General features: G+C 38.1%; 1 protein-coding gene across 6 annotated transcripts in view; it reads right to left on the reverse strand.

Moving 5' to 3' along the window:
• dab1a (DAB adaptor protein 1a) overlaps nt 1-16,604 on the reverse strand; it is a 368,477-nt gene that overhangs the window by 18,107 nt on the left and 333,766 nt on the right. For all 6 annotated transcript variants that reach the window (XM_028443730.1, XM_028443736.1, XM_028443731.1 and 3 more), the window contains 4 exons: nt 16,080-16,133; nt 6,167-6,316; nt 3,140-3,202; nt 1,476-1,572 (listed from right to left, as the gene is read on the reverse strand). In XM_028443730.1, coding sequence (XP_028299531.1) covers nt 1,476-1,572; nt 3,140-3,202; nt 6,167-6,316; nt 16,080-16,133 — 364 coding nt within the window. The remainder of the gene's footprint in view (nt 1-1,475; nt 1,573-3,139; nt 3,203-6,166; nt 6,317-16,079; nt 16,134-16,604) is intronic.

A 16,604-nucleotide genomic window follows, 5' to 3' on the forward strand; every position in this document is an offset into this window, starting at 1 on the left:
TTCCTCAACACAGAGCGGTGATAACACATGCTGCCATACTTCTGCCTGCAGCTAATGTGGTGTCTCTTAATGGTCATGGTGAACTATTATAATTACCTCCAGGAGTGAGGGAGAGACACATTATGGAAAAGCAGAGCTATTAACACACACTCGGTAAAATCCCTCAAACTCATCAGTGGAAGCTTGTTCCATTACATACTGGCTAATCCGCTTTCTGCTGTTTAACTCTTACGTAGGACTGGGGGGCTCAATTCATTACAGCATGTGTTAAAACTTTTCTCAAACATCAAACACCTTCAGCAGCTTTTCCATGTCATACATTTTAATTAGATGTGGGACGATAGACTGAGTTCATGATACAATACTATATATCAGTGGTTCTTAAGCTTTTCAGCCCGCGACCCCCAAAATAAAGGTACCAGAGACCAGGGACCCCCACTGTACCTAAAGGTGGTTGAACACAGACATGCATATAATAACAGTCATGTGGAGAAAGGCCATCTATAAGGGGGGATAAAGGGGAGAGATTTTTGGGGCCCATCCATAAAGTCAGCAAAATGATGGTCCATTGTTCTATGAATCTGTGATAACCACATTTATTTATTTATCTGAATAATATCCACTGTTATCCAGGAAGTTTTTAAAAAATTATTATTGGCTCCATAGTATACTGTATAGTCATCTTAAAGATGTAAATCCTTGTTTTAATCAGAAATAAAATAGGTTAAAAGTGACTAAAAATGGTGGAAAAGGTGGTGAAATGAGATTTTAAAACTCACAGAAATTGGTTAAAAGTTGCAAATTAGATGGGAAAAGTAGTGGAAAGGGTTTATAAGTGCTGAAAATGTCTTGAAAGTGAAAAAAATGTGCAGAAAAAGCAATGAAATTTGATTGAAATGGGAGTAATGTAGCAAAAATGCATTACAAGGAGAAAAGAATATGGCAAGTTTGGTGGAGTTGCAGAAAAAGGGTAAAAACAACCAAAAATGGGCTCAAAAAATATAATCTTAGTTTCTTAAAGGCATATGACGACCCACTCCCAGTGTCTTGCGACCCCAAGGTTGAGAACCTCTGCGATAGATGATAATGAACATTCTCTCCAGCTGAGAAAAACACATGCTTTTAACTGACTTTAACTCTGGATACATACTTAAATACTTACTCTGGGTATGACCTTTTCAACTAAATATGAATATAAAAAAACAAAAAAAAACATCATGTGGTGTGTAGTAGATACAATGGATTGGTTACTGTAACGATTCATCCTCCCACCTTTAGTTTTAAACTCTACACATATATAATTCCACTACATCTTCTCTTCCCATCACCTACATTTAAATCCCAGTTCACCTCTCTCTGCTCACTGATCACACCATCCGCCCTCCTGTTTGTTTTCTCTTGTCTTGAATCCTGTTCCACCCTGCTGTGCTTGTCTCCCTTTGGTGTATTTAAGTAGGAAATCAACAAGGTCTCACCTGATGGCACAGATGCGGGATTGAAGGGAGCAAATAATTCCGTGGGAGGTTGGAGGCCCAGCGAGGGGTCCAGTGTGTTAGCGGGAGAGACCGGAGTCTGTGAGAGGAAAGAGAGAAAGAGCAAAAGGAAAATGTGACTGATTCCATTGTAAGGACAAAACACAAATAGTGTGTGTGTGTGTGTGTGTGTGTGTGTGTGTGTGTGTGTGTGTGTGTGCGTGTGTGTGTGTGTGTGTGTGTGTGTGTGTGTCAGTTAGGGTTGGGGTCAATTACATTTTTCAGTTACAATTACGTTTTCAATGATCCATGTTCAATTACAATTCAATTATGATTACAGTGACCAGAAATTTTTTCCAATTACATGATGTATCCTCAAAAAGTCAATTACACCTAGTTTCTCAATTACTGAAGTTCAATTACAATTAATCACAATTACTGAGCCCGAAATAAACAACCTAATGAAAGTTAACCTTCCTCTTGTGTTAGCTTACTGTTAGCATCTCTAATGATAACGGGTCCTAAATCAGCTGTAAAACACACTAAAAACAATTATCTATCATCTAATTTATTTCCTGTCTATTGGTTACCTTGTTAGGCCTCGTAATCAATCAACATATGCTGTAGGTTTTAATATTTTTGGTGTCAGTGCACCTCTCGATTTCAGTTTGTTTTAATGGTAAACTGTAGAAACGCTTGACATGAAACATATTTTAATAATTGTTAACAACATATGTGTAGAACTGTACATAAAACTGTAACAGAGTTCCCCAGTTTTGTCTTAAATTATAATTGACAATATTTATAGAATTTTCATAGCAATTACAATTACAAAGTCAATGATCTAAACTCAAGTGGAATGTAATTCAGATAATGACAGCAAAATATTTTTAAATTTACAATTATAATTACGCCATATTTGTAATTAACTACAATATTTGCATTTCCTGAAAAAAAGCAAGTGAGGATGTAGGTGCATTGCACTGAATTAGCTTAGCATTAACATTAGCTTAGCATGAGCAAGCATTAACATTAGCATTCACTAGCATTAGCTAGCATTGGCATAAATTATCATTAGCATTAGCTATCATTAGCATACATTAGCATCAACATTAATTTGCATTAGCTAGTATTAACGTTACCTAGCATAAACATTTGTCTAGCTATAACATTAACCTAGCATTAACATTAGCATTAGCTATCATTAGCATAAATTAGCATTAACATTAATTCATATTAGCTAGCATTAACATTAGCCTAGCATTAGCATTAACATTTACCTAGCTATAACATTAACCTATCATTAGCACTAACCTAGCATGAACATTAGCATAGCATTAGCATTAAACTAGCAATCACATTAGACTAGCAATCACATCAACCTAGCATTAGCACTGACCTAGCATTAGCAGTAACTTTGCATTAGCCAAGCAGTAGCATTAACCTCGAATTAGCTAAGCATTGACCTCGCAATAGCTTAAATTTGTTGAAAAGTTTGAAATGAGTTGAAAAATATGCAATAAATAAAATAAAAAAAAATAGCTTATTTGTCAAAATGGGTGAAACGGTTTAGGAGGAGTTAACGACAGAAGGAAGTAAAAACAGATAACAATAGTGAGGATGCCTCCTGCATCTTCCCTGCCCCAACCCTGGTATCAGCTACTTACTGATGGAGAAGTGATGTCAGGAGGCGTAGACATGTCTCCAAAAAGCTCTAATTGGTTGATATTCTGAGAAATGGAAACAACAAACGTTAGCGTCCAGGCATCAAACAGGAAAGCTCCATATCTACGCGCTGAACATGCCAGTGCAACATGCCCCACATGCATGCGACACAACCCCAGCGTGCTGTTAGCGGGACCTACCTGAGCACTGCAGCAGCGACACATATAAGAAAAGGTGAGGAGAGATGGAATAATGAGATGAAATGATGATGAGGACATACCTACCGAGAGTTAAAGCTCTCTTTGTTAATTGCTTCAGTATAACGTGATCCCCTGATTCACACCCTGAGCATCATTATTGTTGCCATTTCCACAGTCGGACAACTCATTAATGTCCCTCTGGTAGCAGACGTAATACGTTTCAGAGAGGATCACTATTAAAAGCCTGTCTGTTTGATCAGAAATCACTGTCCCCCCCCCTTCACAATACTCAAACCCATAATACTGCTCTTTGGTACAATATATTTTTGCACAGTAATATTATCTTTAGGCCGCTGGCAAGTAAGAGAAACTATTTTTAGCTGGAAACAGATTCTACGAAGAGTTGAATACATGGTCAGGGATTTGCATAATACATGGGTATGGATAATTTATATCAAGATAATGAATGTTCTGTGAATATCTTCCTTCTTACTCACTCTGTTAGGTCACACACACAGCACAAAGTTTCGTGTGCATTTATCAAGATGTGGATCAGTGGAAACTGAAACAGATGCCGACGTGATCTTTTTATGGAAGAAGAGAGTAAAATAAGATTCACTCAAATTCACTGTTGCAGTAAAGTGTGTTTTAAAAAAAAAGGATTTCAAAAAACAATAATTTGGCTGCCCAGAAAAGTAGCTGAATTTCAAAGAAGGCTAATGCTGCGTTCACACCAAACACGTTTCGGGCGTCAAAATCGTGCCTCACGCCGGAGTTGGACGCTTGCGCTCACTGAATCAGGCGCTTGTCACCAGCGTCGAAGACGCTCTGGACACGCATCCAAACAAGTTGGGAAGAGAGCACGTTGAGCGCGTTTAGGGGAGGGGCTTCTCTGCTGCCGGTGGTGTTCATACAATGGATGACATAGTGGTGACCAATTATGTTCATAATTCACCCAATGACTGTGAAGTGGTGGAAAAGACTGTGTCGAGAAGGCTGTGTTTCTGGTTGGATGTATTTTGGTGTGACTCAGTGTGTGCACTGTGATGTTAGCGGGCTATAGAGAAGTGTGGTTGAATGGAGAAAAGTTTGGAGTTCCTTGCTGAACTCGTCGCCTCTGGCGCCGTTTCTGGATTCACCAGAGCAGCGCTTGGACAAAAGTCACTTTCAGCGCTACTTCCGTCTCTCCTGTGCCCAGTATGACGACCTGCTGACCCGCATCGGTGCTCGCATCTCCTACCAGGGCACCAACTACAGCCGCTCTATTCCAGCAGAAGAGCCTGTCCATCTGCCTCCAGCTAGTGTTTTTTTTTTCATTATTCTGAATACATCACGGTTGGGAAACGCTCCTGATTGGTAGACACGCTGCGATATGCCCCAAAAGTTCAACAATCCCAACTCTAGCGTCGGCCGCGTTGGAGGCGCCGGACGCATGTCAAAAGCTTGAAATCTCAAAGTGCGCAGCACAGGAGGCGTGGGACGCGCAGTGGGACCTCTCGACGCTCCTCGAAGCGCGTCCACCATATATTGTCTATGTAAACCAAACGCTTTCGACGCGTTTGGTGTGAACGCGCCATAAGCCTTATTAGCATGAAGCTACGTAGCACCATATTAATCAGGAAAGCAAGTGAATTTATGAAATGAAATTCAAATTACATTGCAAACAGGACAGGAAAAAAATCCCAACCATTTATTATAAAAGTAGACAAAATGTCAATCTGATGTATAAATATACTGTATATAAAGACATGTTTTATAAGAAACATTTATTACAATCAGGTTTAGGGTTAGAAACTTGATAAAGAAAAAAAAATTTAAATAAAAACTTGAAAGAGGTTGCATCAGTGTTTCCTAGGCTAAATGAGGTTATAAAGGAAGCATTGAGCTTTTAGAGAATTTGAATGCTTCCTTTCATGGCTGCCACTTAAACACTTAACCCGGGGGTTAAGGAAAAGGAGATAGGAGGGACTATTCGGATGAACCAACAGAATGGTTCCCAGCTCCTGTGCTGTGGTGTCTTCCCACCTTTAGGTCAAATGAAGTCAGGTTTTGTTTTTATTAGTTAATCTTTATTTTTTATGTTGTTTTTATGAGTTTTGTAAATATGGACTACCTTTCTGTACGTTGGCTTTTAAACATTTTAAAATACATTTATTTATTTTTTTTAGCAGACACTATCACACGTTTGTAAATCTCACCCACATACAAACTATATTCAGTTCAACAGAAAGTAAAGATACTATGGCACTGATTCAATGACAGAGATTTCGACTTTACCTCTAAATCCCTGTGTGGTGAAGGGGCAGAAGGGTCAGATTCTTGTGATTTCCAGAATATTATTAATATTTTATTAGATGTGCACCAAGCAAGTCGTTGACTGCTGTCGGCTAAACCTTTAACCTGCACAGTCATTTTTTGTTTCATTGTTTCTAACACTCAAACCTTTGTTTGATCCCTTTTCGTGGCTCTAAGGGAGAGTTTTTTCCCTTTTTATCAAACTGAATTCCTCACTCTCCTTCACACAAAGACTCTGGCAGGTGTAAGTGCAACGCGGACCCTTTTTGCTTCCAAAACCTAGTTGCTATGACAATGGCAAAGTTGAATGTTTTATTAATAAAGGACGAGGGTCAAATTTTAGCGCCACTTAGGACTAAAGGTGATGCTGAGCAGATAGAGACGAGGGAGCAAATATATAAAAGTAAAGTTCATGGAGGCAGTGGACGAACCATTAGGGTAAAAAAAAAAAAAACCTTCATCATTGAACAGTGCATTTGTCTGAGAAATAACAGCAGGAGGAGTTTGATTATATTTATCTGTATGTGACCTTACCTCAGTCACCATCCCCAGGTCTAAGTCAATCAAATCCCCCACTGCCTGCTGCTGCTGCTGTTCACGTGGCTGTGGTTGGAGGGGGTGATCATGATAATGGAGATGTTGCTGATGATGAAGTTGATGGTTGGAAGCGTTAGAGTGTCCGTTCTGCAATCACAACCCCAGTGTTAGATGGAAGATGGGATGGAAAGGTTCAGACACATGTTAGTTACCGCACACACACACACACGCACAGCATGAGACATGAGAAGGAGATGAAATGAGGATTTACAAAGACAAACACTTGTATGCTGCACACGCACACAGTACACATGCTTTTTGCCATTCTATACGGACAAGTAAAGAAGGTTTAAGGATCATCCCAACATTAAATTAGTCTAAACTCTGAACACTGAGCCGGTTTTTGTAAAGCTTGCTCTCAGACTGAAACGTATTCTGCGTTAGCTGACATGCTATCGGTGTGAGCAAAGAAAGGAGACATGTTCCATTACTACAAGCTTTCCCTTTTTTCTATTTCAATCATAATAATCGTAATAAGCACAAGTAAACAAAGCACATTATAGGCTAACACATCACTACTCTACATGTCTCATACATTATATCCATCAAGGTCACGTGTGACAGTAAAGCTATTGGCTCTGCTACTGCTACAGACAATCCCCATAATGATAAAAAAAAGCATGTCAAAATTAGAACACAGCATTTTTATTTTTACACCATTGTTTTTCTTATGTTAAGGTAGTGTTTCTCAAATGGGGGTACGTGATGGCAAAACAGGGGTACTTGAGAGAGTGAGAGAGAATGGAAAATTTATCAGATGAAAGCATTAAAATATGGGTTTTTTAAAGTTTTTAAGTTAAAATTGATATTCGTAATAATGATGATAGAAATGATCTTGATTAGAACAGGAACTAAAAATACAAGGGTCAGTTTTCTACAATTATCCATGGAGCACAAAACAATAAGCTTAATTGGTCATGTATAATGTACGAATGTATGAATTTGAATCTTTTGAGAAAGGGTTTCTTCAGAATTTTGTCTCACTTCTCGCTTGGGGGTTACTAAAATAATGTTTTCTTCTACCAGCAACAGAACAGCACCAGCTCATCTTGGTAGGCTAAGGACAGAAAGGAAGCTAGACTCATTTAAAATTAGTTATCAATTCATTTGAATCCAATAAAATCCCTTAAACAGCCATTGGATTATTATTCACATGAAATACACAACATAAAAATTAAAGCATGAAAAATACGAGTATTATTAAAACAAACAAAAAAAAATTTCGGTTCATATTTTATCTTTGATAATATATTTTTTCAGGTAACCACATGAAACTGAAGCTATACATGAAAAATGGCTGTAAATAGAATAAATTAAAGAACAAAGGGTGTGTTATCTGTCTCAAAGTTTGGAATCATGGCAGCATTATTTACCTGAAACAAAGTGTGGCCATGAAAAACTATTAAAAATGTACAAATAAAAGTATTTTCACAGGATATGTTCCTACCATGAACATTTATCATTTTATTTTAGCTGAATAAATCAGGTTTCTACAAGGGGTCATGTAAGTCTGATCAACTTTTTCTGTGTGTGCTGTAAACTACAGCACTATGATGCCAATGTGTCTGACTTTAATCACTCTGTCTCTGTGTGCACTCCTTCTCCGTGTCTCTGTGACTCATCCATCTGTGCCCATTATAAGCCTGGCCACCTTTTGGCCTGATCCTTTATCTCTATCGGTATAGCCGCCACCTATCAATTAGCCATCTCCAGGGAAACAGTAATTACCTGTGCGCATGTGCTCTGCATGCAATTACTGCAACCCCTCTAATTAACACCACCTCGCTGATCTCCTGTTGTGTGAGTGATCACACTGGCATGCACCAAAAAAACCCCAGACGACATGCCATACGTAGTCATATACTGTGCACTCATACACACGGCGGGCTCACACAGTCTACTCTACACAGTAGCAGTGTGAACATTTTAAAGCGGACATGCGACTAGGGGCCACGTGACTCCAAACACAAACAAGACGACAACAAAACTACACGAAATGACAGAAAACAAATACATAAAAGAAATGATAAGTAAATTAAACAACAACAAAAAGACAAAATGAATCCAAAATGACAGTAAACAAATCCAAAACGACAGTAAATGAATCCTAAAAGACACAAAATGAATCCAAAACGACAGTAAATGAATCCTAAAAGACACAAAATGACACAAAATGACACCATAAACACAAAAAAATATAAAAATGCACAAAATGACTTCAAAAACCATGCAAATTTACAGAAAAATTAATTAAGCAACAACAAAAACACACAAAATGAATCCAAAACCACACGAAATGACTCCATAAAGACAAAAAGTTGACAAAAACACACAAAATAACTTTAAAAAACATGCAAAATTACAGAAAAATGAAATAAATGACAACAAAAACACAAAATGGCAAGAAAAACACACAAAGTGACTCCAAAAGCCATGCAAATTTACAGAAAAATAAATTCAAAGAAACTACACAACAGCACAACACACAAAATGGCAACAAAAACACACAAAATGAATCCATAACAACCCAAAAAGACAGCAAAAAATACAAAACTCCAACACAAATACACAAATCGACTCCAAAAAACATGCAAAATGACAGAAAGAATGTATTAAACAACAAAACACTCAAAATGGCAACAAAAACACACAATGAATAAAAAACAACACTAAATGAATCCAAAAATACATAAAATGACTCCATAAAACATGCAAAATTACAAGAGACAACAAAAATACACAAATTTACTGCATAAAGAAGCAAGACAACATAACTACACAAAATGATGGAAAAATAAATTAAAGAAGACGCACAAAATGGCAACAAAAGCACAAAAAGTGAATCAAAGAAGACATGAAATGACACCATAAACACAAAAAATACACAAAATGATAGAAAAATATACAAAAAGACAACAGAAATACACAAAATGACTCAAAAAAACACACAAGATGACCACAAAATACACTAAACAGCAACAGAAACTCGCAAACCATTTATTATTTCCTGTATTAATGTCCAGATCGGTCATTATTCTTAATGCTGACATGAATGTTGAGAATGGCCCTCGGATCAGACATTTTTGTGGCTCTATTGTGATCAAGGTTCCCTATCTCTGCCTTAAAGTATTCTTAATACATTTGAGTAACTTCAGTCTTTCACACACATTAGTGTAACTCATTTTTAAGAATAGATTCCAATTCAACCCACAGCAGAAAGTAAAGATGACAGAGAAAACATGACCTATTGTGTAAATCATCTATGTCATTTTCTCAGCCTTGTAAAAATTCACAAGATTTGCAGAGCTCATGTGTTTTGCTTGTTTTTATCATTTTTATCCCCAAATAGTTGACAGAACTCAATTTTCCTCACAAAATGTGCCCACGTTCTATTAAAAATGGTCACAAAATCAAGGACAATAATGTTGTAAAGTTCAAAATTCTTTTAGTGAGCAACGTTTAATTAAATTGTGGTAAAACAAGTCTAAAACAATATAATGGAGGGAGGTAAAAATCAAGACAAAGTGTACGTGTACCTAGTATTTTAAAAGCAGATATCTGAAAACATTTAGGATGTAATGAAGGGAAGAGGAAAAGCACAGCTCTCACTTCCTGTTGTAAACAGTGTAGCCACAGCATGAGTTTCATCACAGAGCAGCTTCACAGAAAAAGGTAAACCCTGCCCTCTGTAATGAATCCAAAGCCCAGATAAGTAATATAGATACGGTACGGTAGCAAAAATACTTTTAAGACAGCCGGACTGCAGAAGTGTTAGTTTGATTTGACAGAATATTTTAACACAGACACAGAGAGGCTAAACCTATACAATGTATTTATTTTGATTTACAGTTCATTGTTAAAGATTATTGTGGCCTTTTCTAAATAATAAAGAATGAATATCATACTTATCTGGTTGCTTGTATTCACTGATGGAAAAATAGCCACAGGCAGTAATGTGGAAAATATAGGATGGAACAGATATTGTATTATTATTTTTATTTTTTTTCCCTCGCTCCCTCCTTTCCCTGCTTGCTGCTCTTTTGTCTTGTTTTTGTTGTTTTAAACTAAGGAGCCTCTATCAGCATCCCGATCCTGAATCTAATCATGGAATTGATTATCTGGTCTTTCTCTGCTTTTGGTCAAATCTCTCGACGAGAAGTATGGGTAATGGAGTCCGCAAGTCTTGAGGACGTGGAAGACGTCCACCACCTGATTGGAATTTATGATATCGGGTCTTCTGCTGATTGGATCTGGCATTTTCCTGATTTGTCGCAAAATTGGATTACGTTGGCAGCGTTATTGGAAGCCTCAATCATCGACGAAAGGAGCTAAACTCTCCAAACTCTCAAATGGATTCCACCGTGGGACTTTAGGAGTGGATAGTTTGTTTCACAGGAAATGGCCACACTATTGGATTACTGGAACAGTAGGGCTGGCAGTCATGTTATGACCTCTCAAAACACCTTCTCTAATCTCATTTTTTGCCTTTTTTACCCATTGTTGTAATCCCATTTCTCATCTAAATAAGGGGCGCCGCCCTTGTGGCGAACCGCAGTTCTCGCGCTCCTCTGCTCCCATGTTATACATGATTGTCATGTTTTCTTGGATGGATGAAACTGAAATGTAATTTTGTTGCTCTGTTGCTTTGTAACATGTGCAATGACAAATAAACTCATCATCATCATCATTATTCTGCATTGTGGAATTGAACTGATGACATAATTGTAATTGCATCATGAGACAAGTGACGATGCACAACCCTTTTTTGTATTGTTTCATTAATTTTGTTATAATGATCAGATCCCAGGTTATTGCTAAAGTATTAATCAATATATCCACTAGGGATGGGTTCAATTACATTTTTCAATTACAATTACATCTTTAATTATCCATGTTCAATAAAAACTCAAATAGGATTACGGTGACTGGCTTATTTTCCAATTACAATTACAATTTTTCCCCTGAAATTCAAATACAATGTTGTTATTACTTACTAAAGTTTAATTACAATTTTACTAATTTTATTCATATACTGTAGTGTTGTGATGATTCTTTGTGCTTTTGTATGTGTATGATGTCATTTTAGCATCTTTACATTTAGATTTTAGTGCATTGATTATAATATCTTATGTAAAAGCCCAACTAGGGACAAGAGTTAGAATTTAGCAATAGCTATAAACTCTACCAGTATAGTTACTTTGTAAAATTGTATCGTCCCTATTCAGATACAATTCTATTATATTCTAACCCTTCTAACCTTTGCCACCTGTATGGGTGTGAAGATTCACCAACAAATAGTGGGAAAACTTGATATGAAACATATTTTAATAATTGTTAACTACATATATGTAAGTCATAGAACTGTTTCGCTTTTAATTCAATTGTAATTGACTATTTTTGCAGAATTTCAACATAAATACGATCACAATAGCAACATATTTTTCAAATTATAATTACGATTATACTTACACCATAATTGTAATGAATTATCAATTGCGCAATTACATTATAATTGACTGCAACCCTGATATCCACCCTGCAGCAACATCATAATGTGACTCTTAGTTATTGAACCTACAGTTTATCATACCTAGACCTATACTAGTGGTGTTTCTAACAAACTTTATATAGTTCAACTTTCTAACACAGTGCTGTATCACCAGGTAATGTCTTCATCTAGCAGCGTCTTTAAGTTGACTTGATGGCTTTGGCAGCTTGATGCTCACTGACCTGTCTGTGGTCTCTGAGGGCTTTGGTTGATTCAACAGACACTTTGAGGTCTTACAGGGTCAAGAATCCAGTAGATTGAAATGGCCTTGTGTGTGTGTGTGTGTGTGTGTGTGCATGCTGATGTTTGAGACTGTGTGTGTGTGTGTGTGTGGGTGTTTCTTATTGATTTACCATTGCTTAAGAAGGTGACAGAGCAAACAACAGCAGAGACGGGTGCAGAGGCGGGTGCTTTTCTGGCAATGGGATTATTTCATCTGATGTGCAAATATGCAAAACTGTTTGTCACATATTTATTATTTCTAAACTGAAGAACCTCACAACTGACAAAAACATTGATCTTCTATGGTCCTCCCAGGCTGTAATCTGGAAGGTTAAAGATTCAGCAATTTCAGCTGATCACCTTGTTTAATCAATTTTGATTAAAACTGTATAAAAGTCAGTGCTATTATTTGAAACTACTTTTCAGTCAAATGGAAACAGACCCATTTCATGTGATGTATGCATACTAAAATAGGTGCAGGCGTGCGCAGGCTCAGTGCAAAACAACCAGAGAACTGTATTGTACGAGCAGCGGCACGCTATTGAAACACTTCTGTTTTTGTATAAAAACAACACAATGCCATTGTGTTGCATTGTTGATTGCACAAATAGGAGAACCAACAATCCAGGACTTACATTTTACAACACACTGGCTGGTGGGCACCCTTTTCAGAAGAATAAACAAGACTTATGGTTGCGTGCTATCAATCAAAGGCAAGCACGCACGCAAAACATTCCGGATAAAGTAAAAATCAGCCGGTTTATGATAGAAATAAAGAGAATAAAGTTGCCAAATAACCTCGATATGTTTGTTCAGAAGCGATCGTGTCAACGTAATCGGTGCTGAGGCGATGGTGCTCGGGAGGGGACAGAGCGCTAACTCAGTCTAGATCCAGTAAAAAGTGACCATGAAAAGCTGTAAATGCACTGATATGCAGATGTGGGACAGTGAGGAGGAAACTTAATGTAGAGATGGAAACTCATCCATTGCAACTGACCAGAAACCTTCGTTAACAGGAGTATAGCAGCCCGCCTATCTGCCCATTCCAGCATCTAGAAACCTAATGCTTTTAGGTTTTCTTTCGTAAACCCAGTGTATACACTGGGTTTTTCAATCAGATACGTATAAATGTCTGGCCATTGAACATCGGGCTAGGAGTGCACATCGGATCACTACTCATTTTCGGGAATGCTGCATGGCTCCCGCAATTGTTCACCTGTACTTAAAGTGAGTTTCCTTAAATAAGCGGCCGCGTCCTCAGGTGACAAGCTTTCTACATACTTCCAACTATTTTCAAGCCTTAACAGTGGTTCATTCATTGCCATTTTTCAATTTTTCAAGCGTCACATATGTAAACAAACATGGATTCTGCACCGAGTATGCAAGCGCAAGTCAGTCACGCGTCTCATGTAAAACTATGGCTATACACATTCACAATCAGATAATGGATTCATTTAACACAGTCATCACCTCATCTATAACATGAACATCTACTCTTAGATCTGATTGTCCTATCGATTAATTCTTTGAAAGTGTCTATTTGTATGGGTGCAGTACGGACAACCCCTGGTGCTCTTGGTACGGTTACCGAAGTACAAGTACGTAGCGTCTTAGGGTTCGGTTTAGGGTTAGCTAGGTTATAACCCAATATGGCAACAATTTTTAGGGTTAGGGTTAGGATTAGGTTGAGGGTAAGGTTTAGTCTTAGTCACGTGACCTAAACTGGCCAATGACTGACCAATCACGTAACCCAAACTGGCCAATGACTGACCTATCACGTGACCCAAACTGACCAATGACTGACCTATCACGTGACCTAAACTGACCAATGACTGACCTATCACGTGACCTAAACTGGCCAATGACTGACCTATCACGTGATCTAAACTGGCCAATGACTGACCTATCACTTGACCTAAACTGGCCAATGACTGACCTATCATGTGACCTAAACTGGCCAATGACTGACCTATCACTTGGCCTAAACTGACCAATGACTGACCTATCACGTGACCTAAACTGACCAATGACTGACCTATCACGTGACCTAAACTGACCAATGACTGACCTATCACGTGACCTAAACTGGCCAAATAGGGGTGCTGCGTACGAACAGAATGTCGGTATATTGATACGGCAGCCGTACGGACAGCCACTACCTAATTCTTTTACTTGATCAAATACTTGTTTTGTGTATTGTGCGTGTACAAAGTATCGCTGCCGGGGAACCATTAGTCCAACTGATCTACTGATGGTAATTTAATGAATGTTTGTTGTACCTGCCGTACTTTTTATTTCATTTTTATTTGTCTAACTGGGAGCTGTTAACTGAATTGCCCGAATTGAATAAATACAGTTTTCTGATTCTAAATCTAATTTTGTAAATCAGGTCAAATTTAGCCACTCATGCTAATGTGCAACTAGTATTTGTTCAAGAAGCAAAGTTACCACATTTAATTCTTATAAAATTACACACTAGCTTGTGAGCATGGCACACAAATGGCATTATTTGCATTATTTATTTTTTGCACCATCAAAATAGGGCTCAAAATGCCAAATGTTGAAAACTTGCTGATGCCTGCAAGAATGCTATCGTCAATAATACAGGTAGTTCTAGCAACAGAAAATGCTCTGTAGATAAGATGATTTTCGTCAATCATCCTTTCAAGCCGTTTTCCATGTCTGTCTAATGAGTGTTTGCCGAACAATGTAAGTTTAGCTTTTAGTTGTAGGTCTTTTGGTGGTTTTTTTAAATACATGAAAACATGTCCAATAATGGAAAAAACACATGACAATTTCAAATAAATTAGACATTAAGCGTACCGTGGTCAGTGACTAAGGCACATCAAACTTGGATGTTTCCATTAATCAAATGAGCTGTACAGCAGCAGCGAGAGTTTATTCAGACAGGATTTATGTCCAATACTCAACATTGTACCTTTGAATACAACATGCTTTGCTTGACACAAGAAAAAGGTCCCTTCTTATAAATTATTGGTGTACTATGATTGCTGCCACACTTTAGTCTGTCTGCCTGGGAAGCAGACGAGACTTGATTTTGTATTTTTCTAAAGCAGAAAGGATGACTGGTCGAGTTGGTCGCACAACAAGAGAGATCTATTGGACGCGCTCCTGCGAGGACACCTGCCAACACACAGGCAATCCAAATAACAGCATGTGTTGTAGGCAGGGTGAGGAGAGAACAGGAATACTGTGGTGTCTGTAAGCTTCTTACAAAACCCAAAGATATTGAGCAGCTCGGGAACAGAAAAGAACAGGCTCCCAGCTGAATGAAATTCAAAAGGGTGTGATTGCATGAATGGCATTGACAAGTCGGGTTTATAAAAACTCCTGCTGGGCAAAATAACAAAAGAACAAACAATACTATGGTGACAATGAAGCCACTGTTAATAGTTTAAATATTTTAGCAGATTAAACAAAGTAAATAGTTCTTTCATAAGCAAGTAAAGCACAGTTGAGTTATTCTGCAGCCAGACAACGGTCAAGGTCGTCCTTGATTACAACCACCTTTGGCAGGAGCTTCTAACAGCAACTGTAAGCACCGCCCACACACACAGTATTATAGATTCTCACCTTCATTTATACAAGCTGCTACACACACATACTGAGCAAGGTCATGCACACTGTGTATATTCAGATATGTACATTGATATTTGTTTCCATTTAGAGAAATTGTAACAAAAAAATGTGTTCAGAACCATTTGAGGATAAAACCATGCAGCTTGATTGAAGTAAACCATGCTGAGTATATTCAGACAACATTTACACAGGCGCAGGCACATTCACATTATTCTGATTAACCATTGGGAACAGGCACCAGGAGAGCACAAGGAGATAAACAGCACCCACCACAGAAACAACACAAGGTAAGAGCACACAGCAGGAAGCTCTGGATCCCAGCAAACCTCTCAGAGAGCAAAACGTGGACTTTTCTGCTAAATTAAATGTTTAACACTGAGAGGCGAACAAATAAATGAAGCTACGCCCAGCTGAGAGGTTTGTCTGAGAGGGCGAATGAAGATTGTTGGGGCGTACGCACAAAAACACATGGTCACTCACTGGGTGTCGCTTTGGGACGTCATAGACCCCTTCCTTCTGTTGACTGGTGGGAACCTATACAATCCATCAGGGGGTTCAGATAACAGCCAAGAGAGCCTGTTACTACCAGATTCAACAAGTAATGACACTTAACACGTCACTCTAACACATGCTGTGGGCGGCAATAATAATTAAAAAAACGCGACCTGAATCCGTGTACTGTTCGTTCTTTGGTTATTACGTTTTAAAACCAAATCAAAATAACAATAAATGGTGAGGTTATTTTGTTTTACTGACTTAAAACCAAAACAGAAATACAGAAACTACAAAAACCAGTAAAGCAGTGTTTTTCTTGATTTAAAATTTAAATAATAATGACGAAATCTGAGATATTTGGATATTTACGGGAAAATTAGGGCGAGAGCTTAAGCACGTCACATTCTGTCAGAGCGAACAGGTCCAGAACTGAAGCCCACTGCATCTGGTTTCCCTCCACAGGTCCTGGACTAGGTCTCCGCAAACAATAGGCCTGGTTAGGATTTATCT

This window comes from Gouania willdenowi, chromosome 4 (assembly GCF_900634775.1).
Source record: "Gouania willdenowi chromosome 4, fGouWil2.1, whole genome shotgun sequence".
Lineage (NCBI taxonomy): Eukaryota > Metazoa > Chordata > Actinopteri > Blenniiformes > Gobiesocidae > Gouania > Gouania willdenowi.